Source organism: Coregonus lavaretus, assembly GCF_964263955.1.
Source record: "Coregonus lavaretus genome assembly, chromosome: 22".
In the NCBI taxonomy this organism is placed as follows: Eukaryota; Metazoa; Chordata; class Actinopteri; order Salmoniformes; family Salmonidae; genus Coregonus; species Coregonus lavaretus.
Window position 1 is genome coordinate 44,218,337 of NC_140009.1, and position 18,851 is coordinate 44,237,187.

Genomic DNA, 18,851 nt, shown 5'->3' on the forward strand with positions numbered 1-18,851 from the left:
TGAAACAAAGATAAATTACATAAAGAATTATAGTAAAAACCTTTGGTGCACCTTAAATGAAATTTTGGGCAAAAAGACAAACTCTGCTCCTTCATTCATTGAATTAGATGGCTCATTCATCACAAAACCCACTGATATTTCCAACTACTTTAATTTTTTTTTTTAATTGGCAAGATTAGCAAACTTAGGCATGACATGCCAGCAACAAACGCTGACACTACACATCCAAGTATATAATAATAATAATAATATGCCATTTAGCAGACGCTTTTATCCAAAGCGACTTACAGTCATGCGTGCATACATTTTTTTTGTGTATGGGTGGTCCCGGGGATCGAACCCACTACCTTGGCATATCTGACCAAATTATGAAAGACAAACATTGTAATTTTGAATTCCGTAAAGTGAGTGTGGAAGAGGTGAAAAAAGTGTTATTGTCGATCAACAATGACAAGCCACCGGGGTCTGACAACTTGGATGGAAAATCACTGAGCATAATAGCGGACGATATTGCCACTCCTATTTGCCATATCTTCAATTTAAGCCTACTAGAAAGTGTGTGCCCTCAGGCCTGGAGGGAAGCAAAAGTTTTCCCCCTTCCTAAGAATAGTAAAAACCCCTTAACTAGCTCAAATGGCCAACTAATCAGCCTGTTACCGACCCTTAGTAAAGTTTCAGAAAAAAATTGTTTGACCAGATACAATGCTATTGACAGTAAACAAATTGACAACAGACTTTCAGCACGCTTATAGGGAAGGACATTCAACAAGCACAGCACTGACACAAATGACTGAATATTGGCTGAGAGAAATTGATGATAAAAATATTATGGGGGCTGTTTTTTTAGACTTCAGTGTGGCTTTTGACATTATCGAACATAGTCTGCTGCTGGAAAAACGTATCTGTTATGGCTTTACACCCCCTGCTACAGTGAGTGAAAAAAGTATTTGATCCCCTGCTGATTTTGTACGTTTGCCCACTGACAAAGAAATGATCAGTCTATAATTTTAATGGTAGGTTTATTTGAACAGTGAGAGACAGAATAACAAAAAAATCCAGAAAAACGCATGTCAAAAATGTTATAAATTGATTTTCATTTTAATGAGGGAAATAAGTATTTGACCCCTCTGCAAAACATGACTTAGTACTTGGTGGCAAAACCCTTGATGGCAATCACAGAGGTCAGATGTTTCTTGTAGTTGGCCACCAGTTTGCACACATCTCAGGAGGGATTTTGTCCCACTCGTCTTTGCAGATCTTCTCCAAGTCATTAAGGTTTCGAGGCTGACGTTTGGCAACTCTAACCTTCAGCTCCCTCCACAGATTTTCTATGGGATTAAGGTCTGGAGACTGGCTAGGCCACTCCAGGACCTTAATGTGCTTCTTCTTGAGCAACTCCTTTGTTGCCTTGGCCGTGTGTTTTGGGTCATTGTCATGCTTTTCTGATGTATCAAATACTTATGTCATGCAATAAAATGCAAATTAATTACTTAAAAATCATACAATGTGATTTTCTGGATTTTTGTTTTAGATTCCATCTCTCACAGTTGAAGTGTACCTATGATACAAATTACAGACCTCTACATGCTTTGTAAGTAGGAAAACCTGCAAAATCGGCAGTTGTATCAAATACTTGTTCTCCCCACTGTACATATTTGGCTGCAAGAGGAGCCGTTGCTCCTTCGCCAATGAGTATTTAATTTTTCCTCTGGGTTTAATAATTTACCCCCCCCCCCCCCCAAAAAAAAAAAGCGTAATTTCTTAGAAGAATGACTCTTGCTGAATAATATTTTTTTCAATGGATTAGGAAGTGCAAGATTTTTTGTCTCCCTTTTTCTATAGCCAATTAATTGGTGGTCACTGAGCCTGTATTTGGTCAGGATCGGTCTCTGTTTTGTATCTCTGACAGAGTAGAGATATTCTGCCAATTTGAATGATCTTTTTAGGGCCAAATAGCAATTTAGTTTATTCTGTGTGTTTGTTTAATTTTCCCAATTTGTCAAATAGGAGGTTTTAATATCTGTGAAGGTGAAATTACAGAGGAGGAACTTCTGGATGCAATTAAAGACTTTAAGTCTGGGGAAACTCCAGGGTTGGATGGCATACCAGTCGAGGTATACCAAACCTTTTTTGATATACTAAGAGAACCGTTATTAGCATGTTTTAACCACTCCTATGTAAATGGTAGATTATCAGACACTCAAGAAGGTCTGATTTCATTATTACTGAAACAGGATACAAGTGGAAAATATAAAGATTCAGTCCATTTAAAAAATTGGAGGCCCCTTACACTTCAGTGTTGTGATGCAAAAATTCTAGCAAAATGTATAGCGCATAGAATTAAAAAGGTATTGTCGGACATTATTCATTCTAATCAGACAGGTTTTTTACATGGAAGATACATTGGAGATAATATAAGGCAAGTACTGGAAACAATAGAACGCTATGGAAAATCTGGGAAACCAGGCCTGCTATTCATAGCAGACTTCGAAAAGGCATTTGATAAAGTACGACTGGGGTTTATATATAAATGCCTGGAGCATTTCAATTTTGGAGAATCTCTTATAAAATGGGTCATGTATAGGAACCCTATGTGTAAAATAGTTAATAATGGCTATTTCTCCGAAAGTTTTAAACTGTCAAGAGGTGTGAAACAAGGTTGTCCACTATCGGCATATCTATTTATTATGGCCATCGAGATGTTAGCTATTAAAATCAGATCCAACAATAATATCAAGGGATTAGAAATCCAGGGCTTAAAAACAAAGGTGTCATTGTACGCTGATGATTCATGTTTTATTTTAAATCCACAACTAGAATCCCTCCACAGCCTCATAGAGGATCTAGATACATTTTCTAACCTCTCTGGATTACAACCAAATCATGATAAATGTACTATATTACGTATTGGATCACTAAAAAATACAAATTTTACATTACCATGTAGTTTACCAATAAAATGGTCTGATGGTGATGTGGATATACTCGGAGTACATATCCCAAAGGAAATAAATGATCTCACTCCAATACATTTTAATAGAAAGTTAGCAAAAATAGATAAGATCTTGCTACCATGGAAAGGTAAATACCTGTCAATTTGTGGAAAAATCACCCTGATTAACTCTTTAGTATTATCCCAGTTTACCTATTTGCTTATGGTCTTGCCTACGCCTAGCGAACAGTTTTTTAAATGATATGCAAAAAACATATTCAATTTCATTTGGAACGGCAAGCCAGACAAAATTAAACGTGCCTATTTATATAATGAATATGAATTCGGAGGACAGAAATTATTAAATATTAAAGCATTAGACCTATCACTAAAAGCTTCAGTCATACAAAAGTTATACTTAAATCCGAACTTGTTCTCTAGCAAATTAGTAAGATTCTCACCCAATGTTCAAGAATGGCCTTTTTCCCCTTTATTCAGATTACAACCGCTCACTTTCAGTTATTTGAAAAGGAAATCATCTCCCAAATATCACTATTTCTAAAACAAGCCATAGAAAGTTGGTTGCAATTTCAATTGAATCCTCCAGAAACGACAGAACAAATAATCATACAAATATTGTGGTTAAACTCAAATATACCAATTCACAAAAAAAACTATTTTTTTTGACTAAATGTTTAAAAAAGGTATAATCTTCGTAAATGATATCATCGGTAGGACTGGTGGAGTTATGTCGCACATGCAGCTAACAAAAACATATGGAAATATCTGCTCTACCCATATTTACAACCAGATAATTGCAGCCTTACCGCAAAAATGGAGGAAAGTGTAAGGGGGAGAAAGTAAGGAACTTGTCTGTCGCCCTTGCATTAAAGAACATAATTGGTTAAGGAAAACTGTGATAAATAAAAAAGTATACCAGTTTCATTTAAGGACTAAAGGATTGACAGCCATCCCATATAGATTGCAAAATAGTTGAAGAGATTTTTGACATACCGATCCCATGGCATAATGTTAATGAACTGATACGCAAAACGAAACCGGATTCAAAACTTAGTCTTTCAATTTAAATTATTATATAAAATTATTGCTACCAATAGAATGTTATTTATATGGGGGATACAATCTTCCCAGCTCTGCAGATTTTGCTGCGAAGAGACAGAATCATTAGATCATTTGTTTTGGTACTGTCCATTTGTAGCTTGTTTTTGGACACAGGTCCAGGAATGGGGTAAGGATTGCAATAGTTACCTGGAGCTAACCTTGCAGATAGCATTACTGGGTGATCTGAAAAGTCATAGTCAATCGACCAATAATATAATAATACTTTTAGCAAAAATGTTTATTTTCAATTTACAATCTGTAGAAACAATGAGAATAGAAAGGTTCAGAACTTTTGTAAAACATCACAGTACAGTTGAGAAATATATGGCAAATAGAAATCCTATATGGATGGTGTTAAGAGATAGATGGGTGGTGTTGAAGGATGGGACTAATAACAACTAACAACAACTAATAACAAGATAACTAATAATGTAAGCATACTGTGTCCATAATAAGTATATAGGTTTTAGGTTTGGGAGCTTTTGTGAAAGAGCACAGTTAGAAATATATGGCATATAGAAGCAAACCGGATGGACATCATGAAAATTATATGTATGTATATATGTGTGTGTGTGTATATATATATATATATATATATATATATATATCAAATAAACATGGGGGATTGGAAGTGATGCAGACAATTACGTTGATGGAAGTTACAATCTATCTGCAATATTAAGCTGATCTACCCCTAAAAAATATAAATATTATCCATCATGCCAAATGGAATCAAAAGCATTCTTAAAATCAACAAAACATGCAAATACTTTTCCTCTGTTTTTCTGATGAACATGCTGGTTTATTAGTTTGTGTATGTGGTCTGTTCGGTGTTTGGGTAGAAAGACTATGCATTTTTTGCTTAGAGCGTTATGTTTTGTGAGGAAGGTCTGTATTCGGTCATTGAGAATACGGCAGAACAGTTTTCCCATGTTACTAGCGACACATATTCCCCTATAATTATTAAGGTCTAATTGGTCACCTTTTTTGTATATTGGGGTTATGATCCCCTGGTTCCAAGTATTAGGGAAGCATCCACTCTCCAAAACCAGGATTTAATAAGAATAAGAAAAATCTGCAAAAATACCATCAGCTACGCATATACTGCAATGTAAACTTGCGAACATGTCACGTCTCGACCGCTACCTCCAGAGGTAGTGCACAACACTTGCCCGACAGTTGCCCCCTCTAATCTGGGCAGTGTAAACATAATTATTATTTCAGTCGCAGTTTGCTTTTACCTCATATAATGACTTCCATGATATTGATCAAATGAAGCCTGGTTTGTTCTAAGGTAACTTTAATATGGTAGCTAGTGTAAGCCTAAGAGTGCCTATGTAGCTATGGTTCAGCTAAACCAGGGCTCTCCAACCCTGTTCATGGAGAGCTATCCTCCTGTAGGTTTTCACTCCAACCCCAGTTGTAACTAACCTGATTCGGCTTCTCAACTACTAATTTAGAATCCGGTGCGGTAGATTAGGGTTGGAGCAAAAACCTACAGGACAGTAGCTCTTCAGGAACAGGGTTGGAGAGCCCTGAGCTAAATGTCAGCATTTAGCTACAGCCTACACATTTGTGAGGATGCAGAAATTATTTTGTTTACCTAGTTGTGTAGCCTATATTATACAGTAATATGAATGACACTATGATAACTTTACTGTACTTTTATATTCATATGGGAGGGGTAAACATTCATTATCGATATGCTGAAGTTACTTAATCATGAAGCATGTTTGTTAGTTAGCTTTCTTAGTTAGCTAGCTAGCAGGAGTTAGCTGTGTATTTTCAGCAAATGTAATGTGTAAGGACGAGAAAATAAACCCTTTGTCTGCACATGCTTGTGGATTGTTGCGTTATTCAAGAGTGTAATATGGTTTGGTTGCATTATTACATTTTGTAATATGTTTAAGAATGAAAGTTGCTTGGATTGTTAAATAGTTTGTGCTTACTGGCTAGTGGCTACTGTGATATTTACGGTCAACTTTAGCTGCGGACCAAGAATGTTGCATTGCCAGCCACAACGAAAGGTAAGGAGAGGATGTAATGTGAATTGAAAAGTAGAAATCTCTTTTGCCACTCCGCTCCTCAGACTCTCCTTCATCTCTCGTAGTGGAAATAGGGCCCAAGGCATCCTGCAGCTCAGGATTACTGTGTTTAAGTATTTAATTCCTGATGCTATCAGGGCCACATACCTTTCTAGGTTTAAAGGCCTTTTCACTCTAACCTACTTTGGCGACACAAACTATGTCCAGGAGAGCTACTTATGTAGTGTAAAGAGACAGATCTAGATAAAAAAAATCAAATCAAATGTTATTTGTCACATGCTTCGAAAACAACAGGTGTAGACTAACAATGTAATGCTTACTTACGGGCACTTCCCAAGAATGCAGAGAGAAAAATTGAGAAATAATAGATAACACAAGGACTAAATACACAATGAGTAACGATAACTTGGCTATATACACGGGGGAGCCAGTGCCGAGTCGATGTGCAGGGGTACGAAGTAATTGAGATGGATATCTACAGTGAGGGAAAAAAGTATTTGATCCCCTGGTGATTTTGTACGTTTGCCCACTGACAAAGAAATGATCAGTCTATCATTTTAATGGTAGGTTGATTTTAACAGTGAGAGACAGAATAACAACAAAAAAATCCAGAAAAACGCATGTCAAAAATGTTTTAAATTGACTTGCATTTTAATGAGGGAAATAAGTATTTGACCCCCTCTCAATCAGAAAGATTTCTGGCTCCCAGGTGTCTTTTATACAGGTAACGAGCTGAGATTAGGAGCACACTCTTAAAGGGAGTGCTCCTAATCTCAGTTTGTTACCTGTATGAAAGACACCTGTCCACAGAACCAATCAATCAATCAGATTCCAAACTCTCCACCATGGCCAAGACTAAAGAGCTCTCCAAAGATGTCAGGGACAAGATTGTAGACCTACACAAGGCTGGAATGGGCTACAAGACCATCGCCAAGCAGCTTGGTGAGAAGGTGACAACAGTTGGTGCGATTATTCGCAAATGGAAGAAACACAAAAGACCTGTCAATCTCCCTCGGCCTGGGGCTCCATGCAAGATCTCACCTTGTGGAGTTGCAATGATCATGAGAACGGTGAGGAATCAGCCCAGAACTACACGGGAGGATCTTGTCAATGATCTCAAGGCAGCTGGGACCATAGTCACCAAGAAAACAGTTAGTAACACACTACGCCGTGAAGGACTGAAATCCTGCAGCGCCCGCAAGGTCCCCCTGCTTAAGAAAGCACATATACAGGCCCGTCTGAAGTTTGCCAATGAACATCTGAATGATTCAGAGGAGAACTGGGTGAAAGTGTTGTGGTCAGATGAGACCAAAATGGAGCTCTTTGGCATCAACTCAACTCACCGTGTTTGGAGGAGGAGGAATGCTGCCTATGACCCCAAGAACACCATCCCCACCATCAAACATGGAGGTGGAAACATTATGCTTTGGGGACAACTTCACCGCATCAAAGGGACGATGGACAAGGCCATGTACTGTCAAATCTTGGGTGAGAACCTCCTTCCCTCAGCCAGGGCATTGAAAATGGGTCGTGGATGGGTATTCCAGCATGACAATGACCCAAAACACACGGCCAAGGCAACAAAGGAGTGGCTCAAGAAGTAGCACATTAAGGTCCTGGAGTGGCCTAGCCAGTCTCCAGACCTTAATCCCATAGAAAATCTGTGGAGGGAGCTGAAGGTTCGAGTTGCCAAATGTCAGCCTCGAAACCGTAATGACTTGGAGAAGATCTGCAAAGAGGAGTGGGACAAAATCCCTCCTGAGATGTGTGTAAACCTGGTGGCCAACTACAAGAAACGTCTGACCTCTGTGATTGCCAACAAGGGTTTTGCCACCAAGTACTAAGTCATGTTTTGCGGAGGGGTCAAATACTTATTTCCCTCATTAAAATGCAAATCAATTCATAACATTTTTGACATGTGTTTTTCTGGATTTTTTGTTGTTGTTATTCTGTCTCTCACTGTTCAAATAAACCTACCATTCAAATTATAGACTGATCATGTCTTTGTCAGTGGGCAAACGTACAAAATCAGCAGGGGATCAAATACTTAATTCCCTCACTGTATCTAATGAAGATATATTAGGGTTTTATTTGTCATGATTTTTTAAACAAATGTAAGAATTTTCTTCCACTTTGACATCAGAGTATTTTGTGTAGATCGTTGACAAAATATGAAAATCCATTTGAATCCCACTTTGTAACGCAACTAAATGTGTAAAAAGTCAAGGGGGGTGTGAATACTTTCTGAAGGCACTGTTGGTGTTCCAGGGTGTCTGGGATGATGGTGTTGTGAGCCATGTAATCCATCTGGCCCCGTGGCCTTGTGAATGTTAACGTTTTTAAAGGTTTTACTCACATCGGCCATTTGAGAGCGAGATCACAGATGTCCAGAACAGCTGGTGCTCTCATGCACGGTTCAGTGTTGCTTGTCTTGAAGCAAGCATAGAAGGCATGTAGCCATTTGGGTTTCCCTTTGTAATCTGTGATAGTTTGCAAGCCCTGACACATCCGACGAGCGTCGGAGCCTGCGAGGTAGGAGTCAATCTTAGATGTTTGATGGCTCGTCGGAGGTCGTAGGGGGATTCCTTTATAAAAGTGCCGATTTGGTGTCCCACTCCTTGAAAGCAGCAGCCCTAGCCTTTAGCTCAGTGTGGATGTTGCCTGTAATCCATGGCTTCTGGTTGGGATATGTACGTACGGTCACTGTGGGGATGACTTCGTTTATGCTCTTATTAATGAAGCCAGTGCTCAAACTGAGGTTAGTGAATGCTGTTCTGATGTTGAGAAGCCGTTTTTCGTCATAGGAAATGTTGACGGAGACATTGCGTACACAAAATAGCAGAATTGGTCAGGAGCCCATAAAACGGCCGCTATCCACTGCAGCGCCATCCTAAAAAACTATCTTTAAGATGTCTCTCTGGAGGTAGTGTGGGAGATATCTACACCACATACCCCCCTCTGAGTGTTAGTGTAAAGACAAAGGCTCTCCCACACCACATGTCCCTGCAAGAACGACCTTAATTACCTTAATACCAGTAGACAGCATTTTTGCTCTGTCAGCCAAATTAAAAATGAAAGGCTTTTAAAATAGACACACATTTGTGAATCATTGCATTAATCAAGTGTGCAACACTATATACAATATGGTTTCGATGAGAAGCTCCTGTATAGTTTGAATTGCTATCCTTATTTTGTCTATATGCTATGGTATTTACGGTATACTAATAGCTGCACTCACATGAAGCAAGAATGTGGCTTTGGCCACACCACTTCCAAGGCTAGTGTAAACAGTAGAACATTTGATGTAGAAGAGAAATAGATCTCACTAGACATATTTTACTCATGTAAATCCACCCTAAGGATTTGTATTTTCTTCAAAAGTTCAGCTTGTGTAATTTGATAGTCAATTGGATGTTTTTAATTGTGTGTTCTAGGGAGCTGAGTTTTTCTTGAATATTTCTTTGGTTTAAATAAGGTAATCTGATGGTATTATTCCATAGAGACTTGATTATCTTTTCAAATGTTGCCATTTTGAATGGCTAGATCATTCTTCTGTTCTCCATTTAGACCAGGGGTGTCAAACTCATTTTAGCTCAGGGGCCACATGGAGGAATATCTATTCCCAAGTGGGCCGGACCGGAAAAATCATGGTATATATAACTTAAAAACAACAACTTCAGATTGTTTTCTTTGTTTTAATACGATCAACATACAACATAAAGCTGGAGCCTGAGGACAGTGTGTCCAAAATAGTACAAGCACAACATCACTATTAATCATAAAACACGTCAAGTTTATTTGAAAATTCTAAAGAAAAAGAACACACAAACACACAATGCCTCAGTGATTAACAGAACTGTTTCACAGATCACAGAACTATATCAGGGTGTCATTTCGCAGGCAGAAATGTAGATAAAAATAATGAAATCCTGTTCCCCAAACAAGTGCAAGAACCACAGAGTCAAGAATAGGTTAAATATACAAATAAAATAAAATCAATTAAAAACAATAGCACATCAACATAAAACATATAAACATAAAGCTGGAGCCTGAGGACAGTGTCCAAAAGCACAACATCACTATTAATCATAAAACACCTCAAGTTATTTGAAAGTTCTGAGGACAAAAAACACACAATGCCTCAGTGATTCACAGAAGTATATCACAGATCACAGAACTATATCAGGGTGTCATTTCTCAGGCAGAAATGTAGATAAAAATAATGAAATCCTGTTCCCCAAACAAGTGCAAGAACCACAGAGTCAAGAATAGGTTAAATATACAAATAAAATCAATTAAAAACAATAGCACATCAACATAAAAACATCAACATAAATCTGAAAGCGTTGCTCAAACTCCCGTAACAGTCCCGTTATTTTATCTTTGAACCGCTTCATGTCTGCCACATGTTGGGTCGCGCACACATTTTTCAGACAGGGGAAGTGAGCTGCATCACCACCGGCAAGTTGCGTCTCCCACAATGACAGCTTCAACTTGAAAGAACGTATGCTGTCATAATACTGCGTGGCAACTTTGTTGCGCCCTTGCAGCTGTTTGTTCAAGTTATTCAGGTGCTCTGTAACATCCACCATAAATGCAAGGTCCTGCATCCATTCTGCGGAATGAAATTCTAACACTGGTTTGCCCTTTTCTTCCATGAACTGTTCAATTTCTTCTCGTAAATCAAAGAAACGCCTCAGCACAGCACCTCGGCTTAACCATCTTACCTCAGTGTGGTATGGCAGGCCATAGATGTGGTCTTTCTCTCTGAGAAGGCTGTCAAACTGACAGTGATTCAGGCTTCTGGATCGGATGAAATTAACAGTTTGGATGACCACCTTCATGACGTTATCCATCTTTAATGACTTGCAACACAAAGCCTCCTGGTGCAAAATACAGTGAAAAGTCAAAAAATCACGTCCTCCATTTGCAGATTGCACTTTCTCTCTGAACTTTGTCACAACGCCTGCTTTTTTCCCGATCATTGAGGGCGCACCATCTGTAGCCAGGCTGACAGCGCGGGACCAGTCCACTCCGACCCTGTCCAGCGCGCCGACGAGTGCGGTAAAAATATCAGCTGCTGTCGTTGTATCGGTCATCGGCACCAACTCCACGAACTCCTCGGTGACGGTCAATGTGTCATCAACTCCGCGGATGAAAATGGCCAGTTGTGCAACATCTGTAATGTCCGTGCTTTCATCAATTGCAACCGAAAACGCAATAAATGACTTTACTTTTTGCTTCAACTGGCTGTCCAAATCCACTGAAAGATCGGAAATCCTGTCTGCAACTGTGTTTCTTGTCAGGCTGATATTTGCAAAAGCCTGCCGCTTTTCAGGGCACACAATCTCCGCTGCCTTCATCATGCATGTTTTTACAAATTCACCCTCACTAAATGGTTTTGAAGCCACTGCGATTTCATTAGCAATGAGGTAGCTAGCTTTCACTGCAGCGTCACTGATGTCTCGGTTGTGAGTAAACACAGACTGCTGTTTCTTCAGACCCGCCAACAGTTCATTCACCTTCTCTCATCTCCGCTGTCCTTTAAAGTTGTCATATTTGTCGGCATGAAGACTCACATAGTGGCGACGAAGGTTATATTCTTTCAGCACTGCAACATGCTCTGAACACACCAAACATACAGCTTTCCCATTCAATTCCGTGAATAAATAGGATGACCATTTTTCTTGTAACACTCTGCACTCTGCGTCCACTTTTCTCTTTTTTGACAGAGACATATTGGGGCAATGAGGGTGCCAAAGCACATAATGTTAAAAGTAGAAGCCGTAATAAATATCGCGGGCAAAACAAAGTAGCTCATTGGCTGCACGTGCTTGACCTACTTGCTCTGCCCCGGTATAAACAGTTTGCTTGCTTAACATAATTGCTATTGCACCATCCAGTGGACGCAATTGGAACAGCAGTTTATTTTATTGAAAAATTGCAGCGCATTTTTATACTTTACAAAAAATAAAAATCATCTCAAAATCATCTCGCGGGCCGGATTAAACCCGTTTGCGGGCCTGATCCGGCCCGCGGGCCGTACGTTTGACACCCCTGATTTAGACCATTCCATTTCTCCCAGAACTGGTTTCCATCAATGGAGTTTTCAATCTCTTTCAGTTTTTTCAAAATGTTTCAATTTCTTCCATCTTAGGTTTTGTTTGTATTCTTTCAATGTGTCACAATTATTCTTGCCGAACGTCTGTATCTTGTGGTTGGTAATGTTTTCTATTTGCTAAATATCTACATTTTTCCCTTGTTTACATTTAGCATCAAACCATTTCTCTTTTTGAGGTTTCCAATTAGAATTGTTTTTTTCTTTTGCATAAATGTGCTTTTGTGGCTGCTTTATGATAGATCTAATTAATGTATTTCTCACTCGCTCTCTGTCTGTCTCTCACTTAACCCTCTGTTCTTTTGTCCTCCCTAGGCAACAAATCCTTCAACATGATGTCCGCCACCGGAGACAACTCGGAGCTGCTGGCTGAAATAAAAGCGGGGAAGAACCTGAAGCCCACACCACACAGTAAAGGCTACACAACCGTCTTCTCCCACAGCGGCCTGGCGGGCAATAACGTAAGTGGCTTCTACACCGACACATGGATGGATGGATGGATGGATGGATGGATGGATGGATATGGTCATTGTAGCAGACACTTTTATCCACACACCACAGCGACTTACAATATGATTCACATTCTGTATGGGTCAAATCCTAACTCCAATTTAAGTAAAATGTTCACTTAGTCATGCTTTGGTGTCAATGGGAGACAAAGTGAAAATTAGATTTGGGGCGAATCATAACTTCCACTGAAGTACATATAAAACTGGTGCTGTTATAAGCTCCAGCATGCTCCAACGAACGGCTCCAACCATCAGAGCCATACACACTTAGAAAAAAGGGTTATTCGGCTGTCCCCATAGTAGAATCCTTTTTGATTCCAGGTAGAACACTTTTTGGTTCCAGGTAGGACCCTGGTTCCATGTAGAAAGTGTTCTACATGGAACTCAAAAGGGTTCTACCTGGCACCAAAAAGGGTTCTTCAAAGGGTTTGCCTATGGGGACATCTGAAGAACCCTTTCAGATTCTAGATAGTACCCTTTTTTCTAAGAGTGTAGATGCAAAGTCCTGTTTTGATTGGGGATATCGAGAAGAGTTGTTGGTTTTTTTTGTTATGTTGCTGCGGATACCGTAGGATTAGCAAAGCAGTTTGACTCATTCACTAATCTGTGTTGGAGGTAATATGAGATCACTAGTCCTTCTTAAAGAGACATTACAACAACATTCTATCATTTGGTCTGTTGACCATAAGATTTTCAAACAAACTGTGCCATCCTACTGTATCTACTTGCCAAAGCAGGAGTGAGCAGACGTAGCCAGAGTAGAACAGTGGTACACACCCCCTTTGACGTGGCCCAATAGTTCTCCTCTTACAACTGACCGTGGGAATCCATGGCAGAGGACGGATGGCAAGAGCCAAACCACAGAAATATTAATGTCAGTGACATTTCACCTCATAGGCAGTAGTAGAAGTAGTCAGACCTGAGTATGAGGAGAGACTGTAACTTTGTGTACACTTGTCGACTGCCAACAAAGAGTAATTGTTTGCAGGTAGCTGAGGGAAAGGGTTATGTCATTATAACCAGGATGTACAGCTAAGACAGGAGGTTAGTGCTAGTCAATGACCACAAAGGTGCCCCATCTGAAACTGTGTCCAATTGTAAAGGCTGCTGCGTTGGCAAATATTTGTATCCCCTTCTGGGTTTCAATGATAAACAATACGCCTTTGATTGATATCGTTCATTGCCTCTGTGCCGATGTGTTTTATATTGCTATTACGTAATGTCAGTCAGTGGCCTCTGATAAGCAGATCATATTCTGGAACAAAGGGTTTTTCAGCCATCAGAAGGATCCCAGATTGAGTGCTAACAGTGGACTGACCCGTGAAACCTCATTGAAGTGACTAGACACACTCTGCATCATGAGAACCGCTTGCATCCCACATGATCAACATGCACTGTATGTCAGGGATCATCAACTAGATTCAGCCGCGGGACGATTTTTTTCTTGAGCAGATGGTCGGGGGGCCGGAACATAATTACAAATAATTTTTAGACTGCAAATTGACCACAAGAAGCCCAAACATATGTTTGACTAAAACATAATAATTTCAAACCATGCTTACATTTGTATACAATCACGTGTCTCTCTATTATGTGGGGGAATACTTGGGAACAGATTTTCTTAAATTAAAATCACTTGGAGTTGATTTCCTGGTGTTTTTACAAACATTTAAAAGTACAATTATTTATTTTTTTGCTCAGAAAACTTGTGGGGGCCACCCACCAGTTGGGGAACCCTGCTGTATGTGTACTGTACAGTGTGACCATTGTCCCTTTTGAGACTAACCAAAGATGGTGACCTCAGCCATTTACACTGATCACAATATGACCATTTAACAGTTGGTCAAATGGTGACTCACTGATGGCTAAACAAACATGTCACTTGCACTCTGTCACCGTGAAGAAGAAGTGAGGAGGGCTAACTTGGTGACCTGACTCGACCCATTGTTCTCCTCCTAGTAGCAGAGCTGGCCTGGCCTCCACCGCCACGCTTGGTTGCATAACACTGAATTAGCCCAAAGCGTCCACTCAGTGAACGCAATGAATAAGCAATTCAATATGAGTGGTGCTCTGTGTGGGCGTTGTCTTCTTATTTATCGTGTGACACATCGAAGCAACTCGTTAGGTTCTCCTTTTATTATATAGGCAGTTGGTCTTGTTTCAAATACATACGTACATACACTACATAACCAAAAGTATGTGGACACATGCTCGTCGAACATCTCATTCCAAAATCATGGGCATTAATATGGAGTTGGTCCCCCCTTTGCTGCTATAACAGCCTCCACTCTGGGAAGGCTTTCCACTAGATGTTGGAAAATTGCTGCAGGGACTTGCTTCCATTCAGCCACAAGCATTAGTGAGGTTGGGCACTGATGTTGTACAATTAGGCCTGGCTCGCAGTCGAACCATGAAAAACAGCCCCAGATCATTATTCCTCCCCCACCAAACTTTACAGTTGGTGATCTTAGGCTTGTGTGCGGCTGCTTGGCCATGGAAACCCATTTCATAAAGCTCCCGACTACCAGTTCTTGTGCTGACGTTGCTTCCAGAGGCAGTTTGGAACTCGGTAGTGAGTGTTGCAACCGAGGACAGGCAAGTTTTACGCGCTACACACTTCAGCACTCGGCGGTCCCATTCTGTGAGCTTGTGTGGCCTACCATTTCACGGCTGAGCCGTTGTTGCTCCTAGACGTTTCCACTTCACAATAACAGCACTTACAGTTGACTTGACGAACTGACTATGACGGTGCCATGTTGAAAGTCACTGAGCTCTTCAGTAAGGCCCCTCTACTGCCAATGTTTGTCTATGGAGATTGCATGGCCGTGTGCTCGATTTTATACACCTGTCAGCAACGGGTGTGGCTGAAATAGCCAAATCCACTCATTTGAAGGGGTGTCCACATACTTTTGTGTGTATATATAGTGTATCTTGGTTTCTGTCATTTGTCAATGTTGTACATCCTGTGTAGTTCATATATATCGAAACGGAGCCTATTTAGTTCAAGACAAATTCCTGTTTGACCTTAATGAACAATGAAGATTTAGAACTTTTAACTTTTTCCCCTCTTTCTGCCATCACCCAGGGTGAGAGCCCCACATCACCGCCCCAGACCCGCACAGTCAGCCCGTCCTCAGCCAAGCCCACGTCTCCGCCCCCCGCCGCCAGTGCCAGCGCCAGCGCCACCTCCCCACCCATCACCCCCAGCCCTGTGGGCAACAGCACGCCCCGGACCCTCTCCACCTCCAAGAGCAGCGAGCAGCTCCTCAATGGGAACGGCAGCGGGGCAGCGTCGGCATCAAGCCTGATGGGACAGACCCGGAAGGGTAGCCTGGCGGACGTGGAGGCCCTAGTGCCCACACACGACGAGCAGGGCCGAGCCATCCCTGAATGGAAAAGGCAGGTGATGGTGCGCAAGCTCCATGTGAAGATGCAGGAGGAGGATGAACACAAGCGCAAGGTAGGCGTGAATGGAGGAGGTGTGAGAGAAAGATAGGAGTGAGAGTATGATGATAAACATTTACAGTTTCAGCTCTCTTTTTTGTGCTGCTGTCACAGAACGGGCACTGAGGGGAAAACGAGGTCGAAAGTGGTTAAAAGGGATTGAAAGCACAAGGAGAATGGCTGAAATGTGGGTTGGTGTGTGGTTTTGGTGGGTTTGTTTTGTGTTTAAACGGGGGTACTAAGCTAACATATGGAATTGTTTTAAGATGGTCATACCATTAATCATTTATCTATTTGATTTTGAATTTAACTACCCTTTTAGGTATCCCTCCCCAAAATAATGAAAGATATTTGATAAAATATTGAATTTGGCCTTTACTACTATAGCCTATAGAAACGTATTGAATAACACATTAATAGTTGGCAACAAAAAAAAGACAGTAAAAAAATTTATCATAAGGAATAAGGTTTTGAAGTGCCTGTCCTATATCTATGAGAAATAAGAAAGCTCAGGGAATATATATATATATATATATATATATATATATATATATATATATATATATATATATATATATATATATATATTGGACACATTTAACCCCTTATTTTTGTTGCCACAAAACTACCTCCATACTTCCATTAATTTGTATGGGTTACCTTCAGATGAGTCCGTGACAATTGTGGGGGTTGCAGAGCAAAACGGAAAACACCATTGTGTTCGTGAGAGACTCCCCTTTCCATTGAGTAAGATTGCACCTAAATCAACCATTTATCGGATCATCAATAACTTCAAGGAGAGAGGTTCAATTGTTGTGAAGAAGGTGTCAGGGCGCCCAAGAAAGTCCAGCAAGTGCCAGGACCGTCTCCTAAAGTTGATTCAGCTGCGGGATCAGGGCACCACCAGTGCAGAGCTTGCTCAGGAATGGCAGCAGGCAGGTGTGAGTGCATCTGCACGCACAGTGAGGTGAAGACTTTTGGAGGATGGCCTGGTGTCAAGAAGGGCAGCAAAGAAGCCACTTCTCTCCAGGAAAAACATCAGGAACAGACTGATATTCTGCAAAAGGTACAGGGATTGGACTGCTGAGGACTGGGGTAAAGTCATTTTCTCTGATGAATCCCCTTTCCGATTGTTTGGGGCATCCGGAAAACACCTTGTCCGGAGAAGACAAGGTGAGCGCTACCATCAGTCCATTCAGTCCTGTGTCATGCCAACAGTAAAGCATCCTGAGACCATTCAGGTGTGGGGTTGCTTCTCAGCCAAGGGAGTGGGCTCACTCACAATTTTGCCTAAGAACACAGCCATGAATAAAGAATGGTACCAACACATCCTCCGAGAGCAACTTCTCCCAACCTTCCAAGAACCGTTTGGTGATGACCAATGCCTTTTCCAGCATGATGGAGCACCTTGCCATAAGGCAAAAGTGATAACTAAGTGGCTCGGGGAACAAAAGATCGACATTTTGGGTCCATGGCCAGGAAACTCCCCAGACCTTAATCCCATTCAGAACTTGTGGTCGATCCTCAAGAGGCGGGTGGACAAACAAAAACCCACAAATTCTGACAAACTCCAAGCATTGATTATGCAAGAATGGGCTGCCATCAGTCAGGATGTGGCCCAGAAGTTAATTGACAGCATGCCAGGGCGGATTGCAGAGGTCTTGAAAAAGAAGGGTCAACACTGCAAAAATTGACTCTTTGCATAAACGTAATGTAATTGTCAATAAAAGCCTTTGACACTTATGGAATGCTTGTAATTATACTTCAGTATACCATAGTAACATCTAACAAAACTATCTCAACACTGAAGCAGCGAACTTTGAAGATCAATACTTGTGTCATTCTCAAAACCTTTGAACACGACTGTACAGTAGGATCTGGCTGACGGGTTCACAGTGTGGCTAGTGTTCGGAGATGGAGTGGTGCAGCTCTATACATGCTAATTCATAGGTGTGATGCGAGGCCTATTCACACTACAGCTCAATGTCCACCCATACACTCTATTTTATCTACTTCATTGAAGATGCTTCTGTGGTTTTCCTTATATGCTATGGCTTAACCTGTTAAACTTCCCTACAGAAACCCAATAGGGATTTATAAAACATTTATTCACGCACAATTGTGACTCACCACCTGGATTTGGTCTTATGTAGCACAATTTGAAATTGTGTTTTTGTTTACATTGGATAAAAGTAGAGACTCAGAGCTACAAAATGGTATATCATACACTGCATTTGAGGAACAATGGGGAAGTAATTCTGCTTTGAAAGTTGATAAACTTGTAGACTCACTTTTGAGAAAATGGCATTTGAATGTTTTGGTATCTAGTGAAGAGTTCTTCTTTGTCAACACCCATTCAGCATCTTTCACACCCTCTTAAGCTTTAGCCCCACCCATCTGATTTTGTTTTCGGAGCATTCAGAGCGCACACTTGACGCTCTGGCCAATGATTATGACGTGGATATATTGAAGCAACATCTCAAGACATCAGTCAGGAAGTTAAGGCTTGGTCGCAAATAGGTCTTCCAAATGGACAATGACCCCAAGCATACTTCCAAAGTTGTGGCAAAATGGCTTAAGGACAACAAAGTCAAGGTATTCGAGTGGCCATCACAAAGCCCTGACCTCAATCCTATAGAACATTTGTGGGCAGAACTGAAAAAGTGTGTGCGAGCAAGGAG

At 40.7% G+C, this 18,851-nt stretch overlaps 1 protein-coding gene across 1 annotated transcript in view; it reads left to right on the forward strand.

The window, feature by feature from the left end:
* LOC311149395 (espin-like) overlaps positions 1-18,851 on the forward strand; it is a gene marked incomplete at both ends in the record, with an annotated part of 121,377 nt that overhangs the window by 89,332 nt on the left and 13,194 nt on the right. Inside the window, 2 exons of the mRNA XM_084186573.1 lie at positions 12,533-12,678; positions 15,812-16,186. Coding sequence (XP_084042699.1) covers positions 12,533-12,678; positions 15,812-16,186 — 521 coding nt within the window. The remainder of the gene's footprint in view (positions 1-12,532; positions 12,679-15,811; positions 16,187-18,851) is intronic.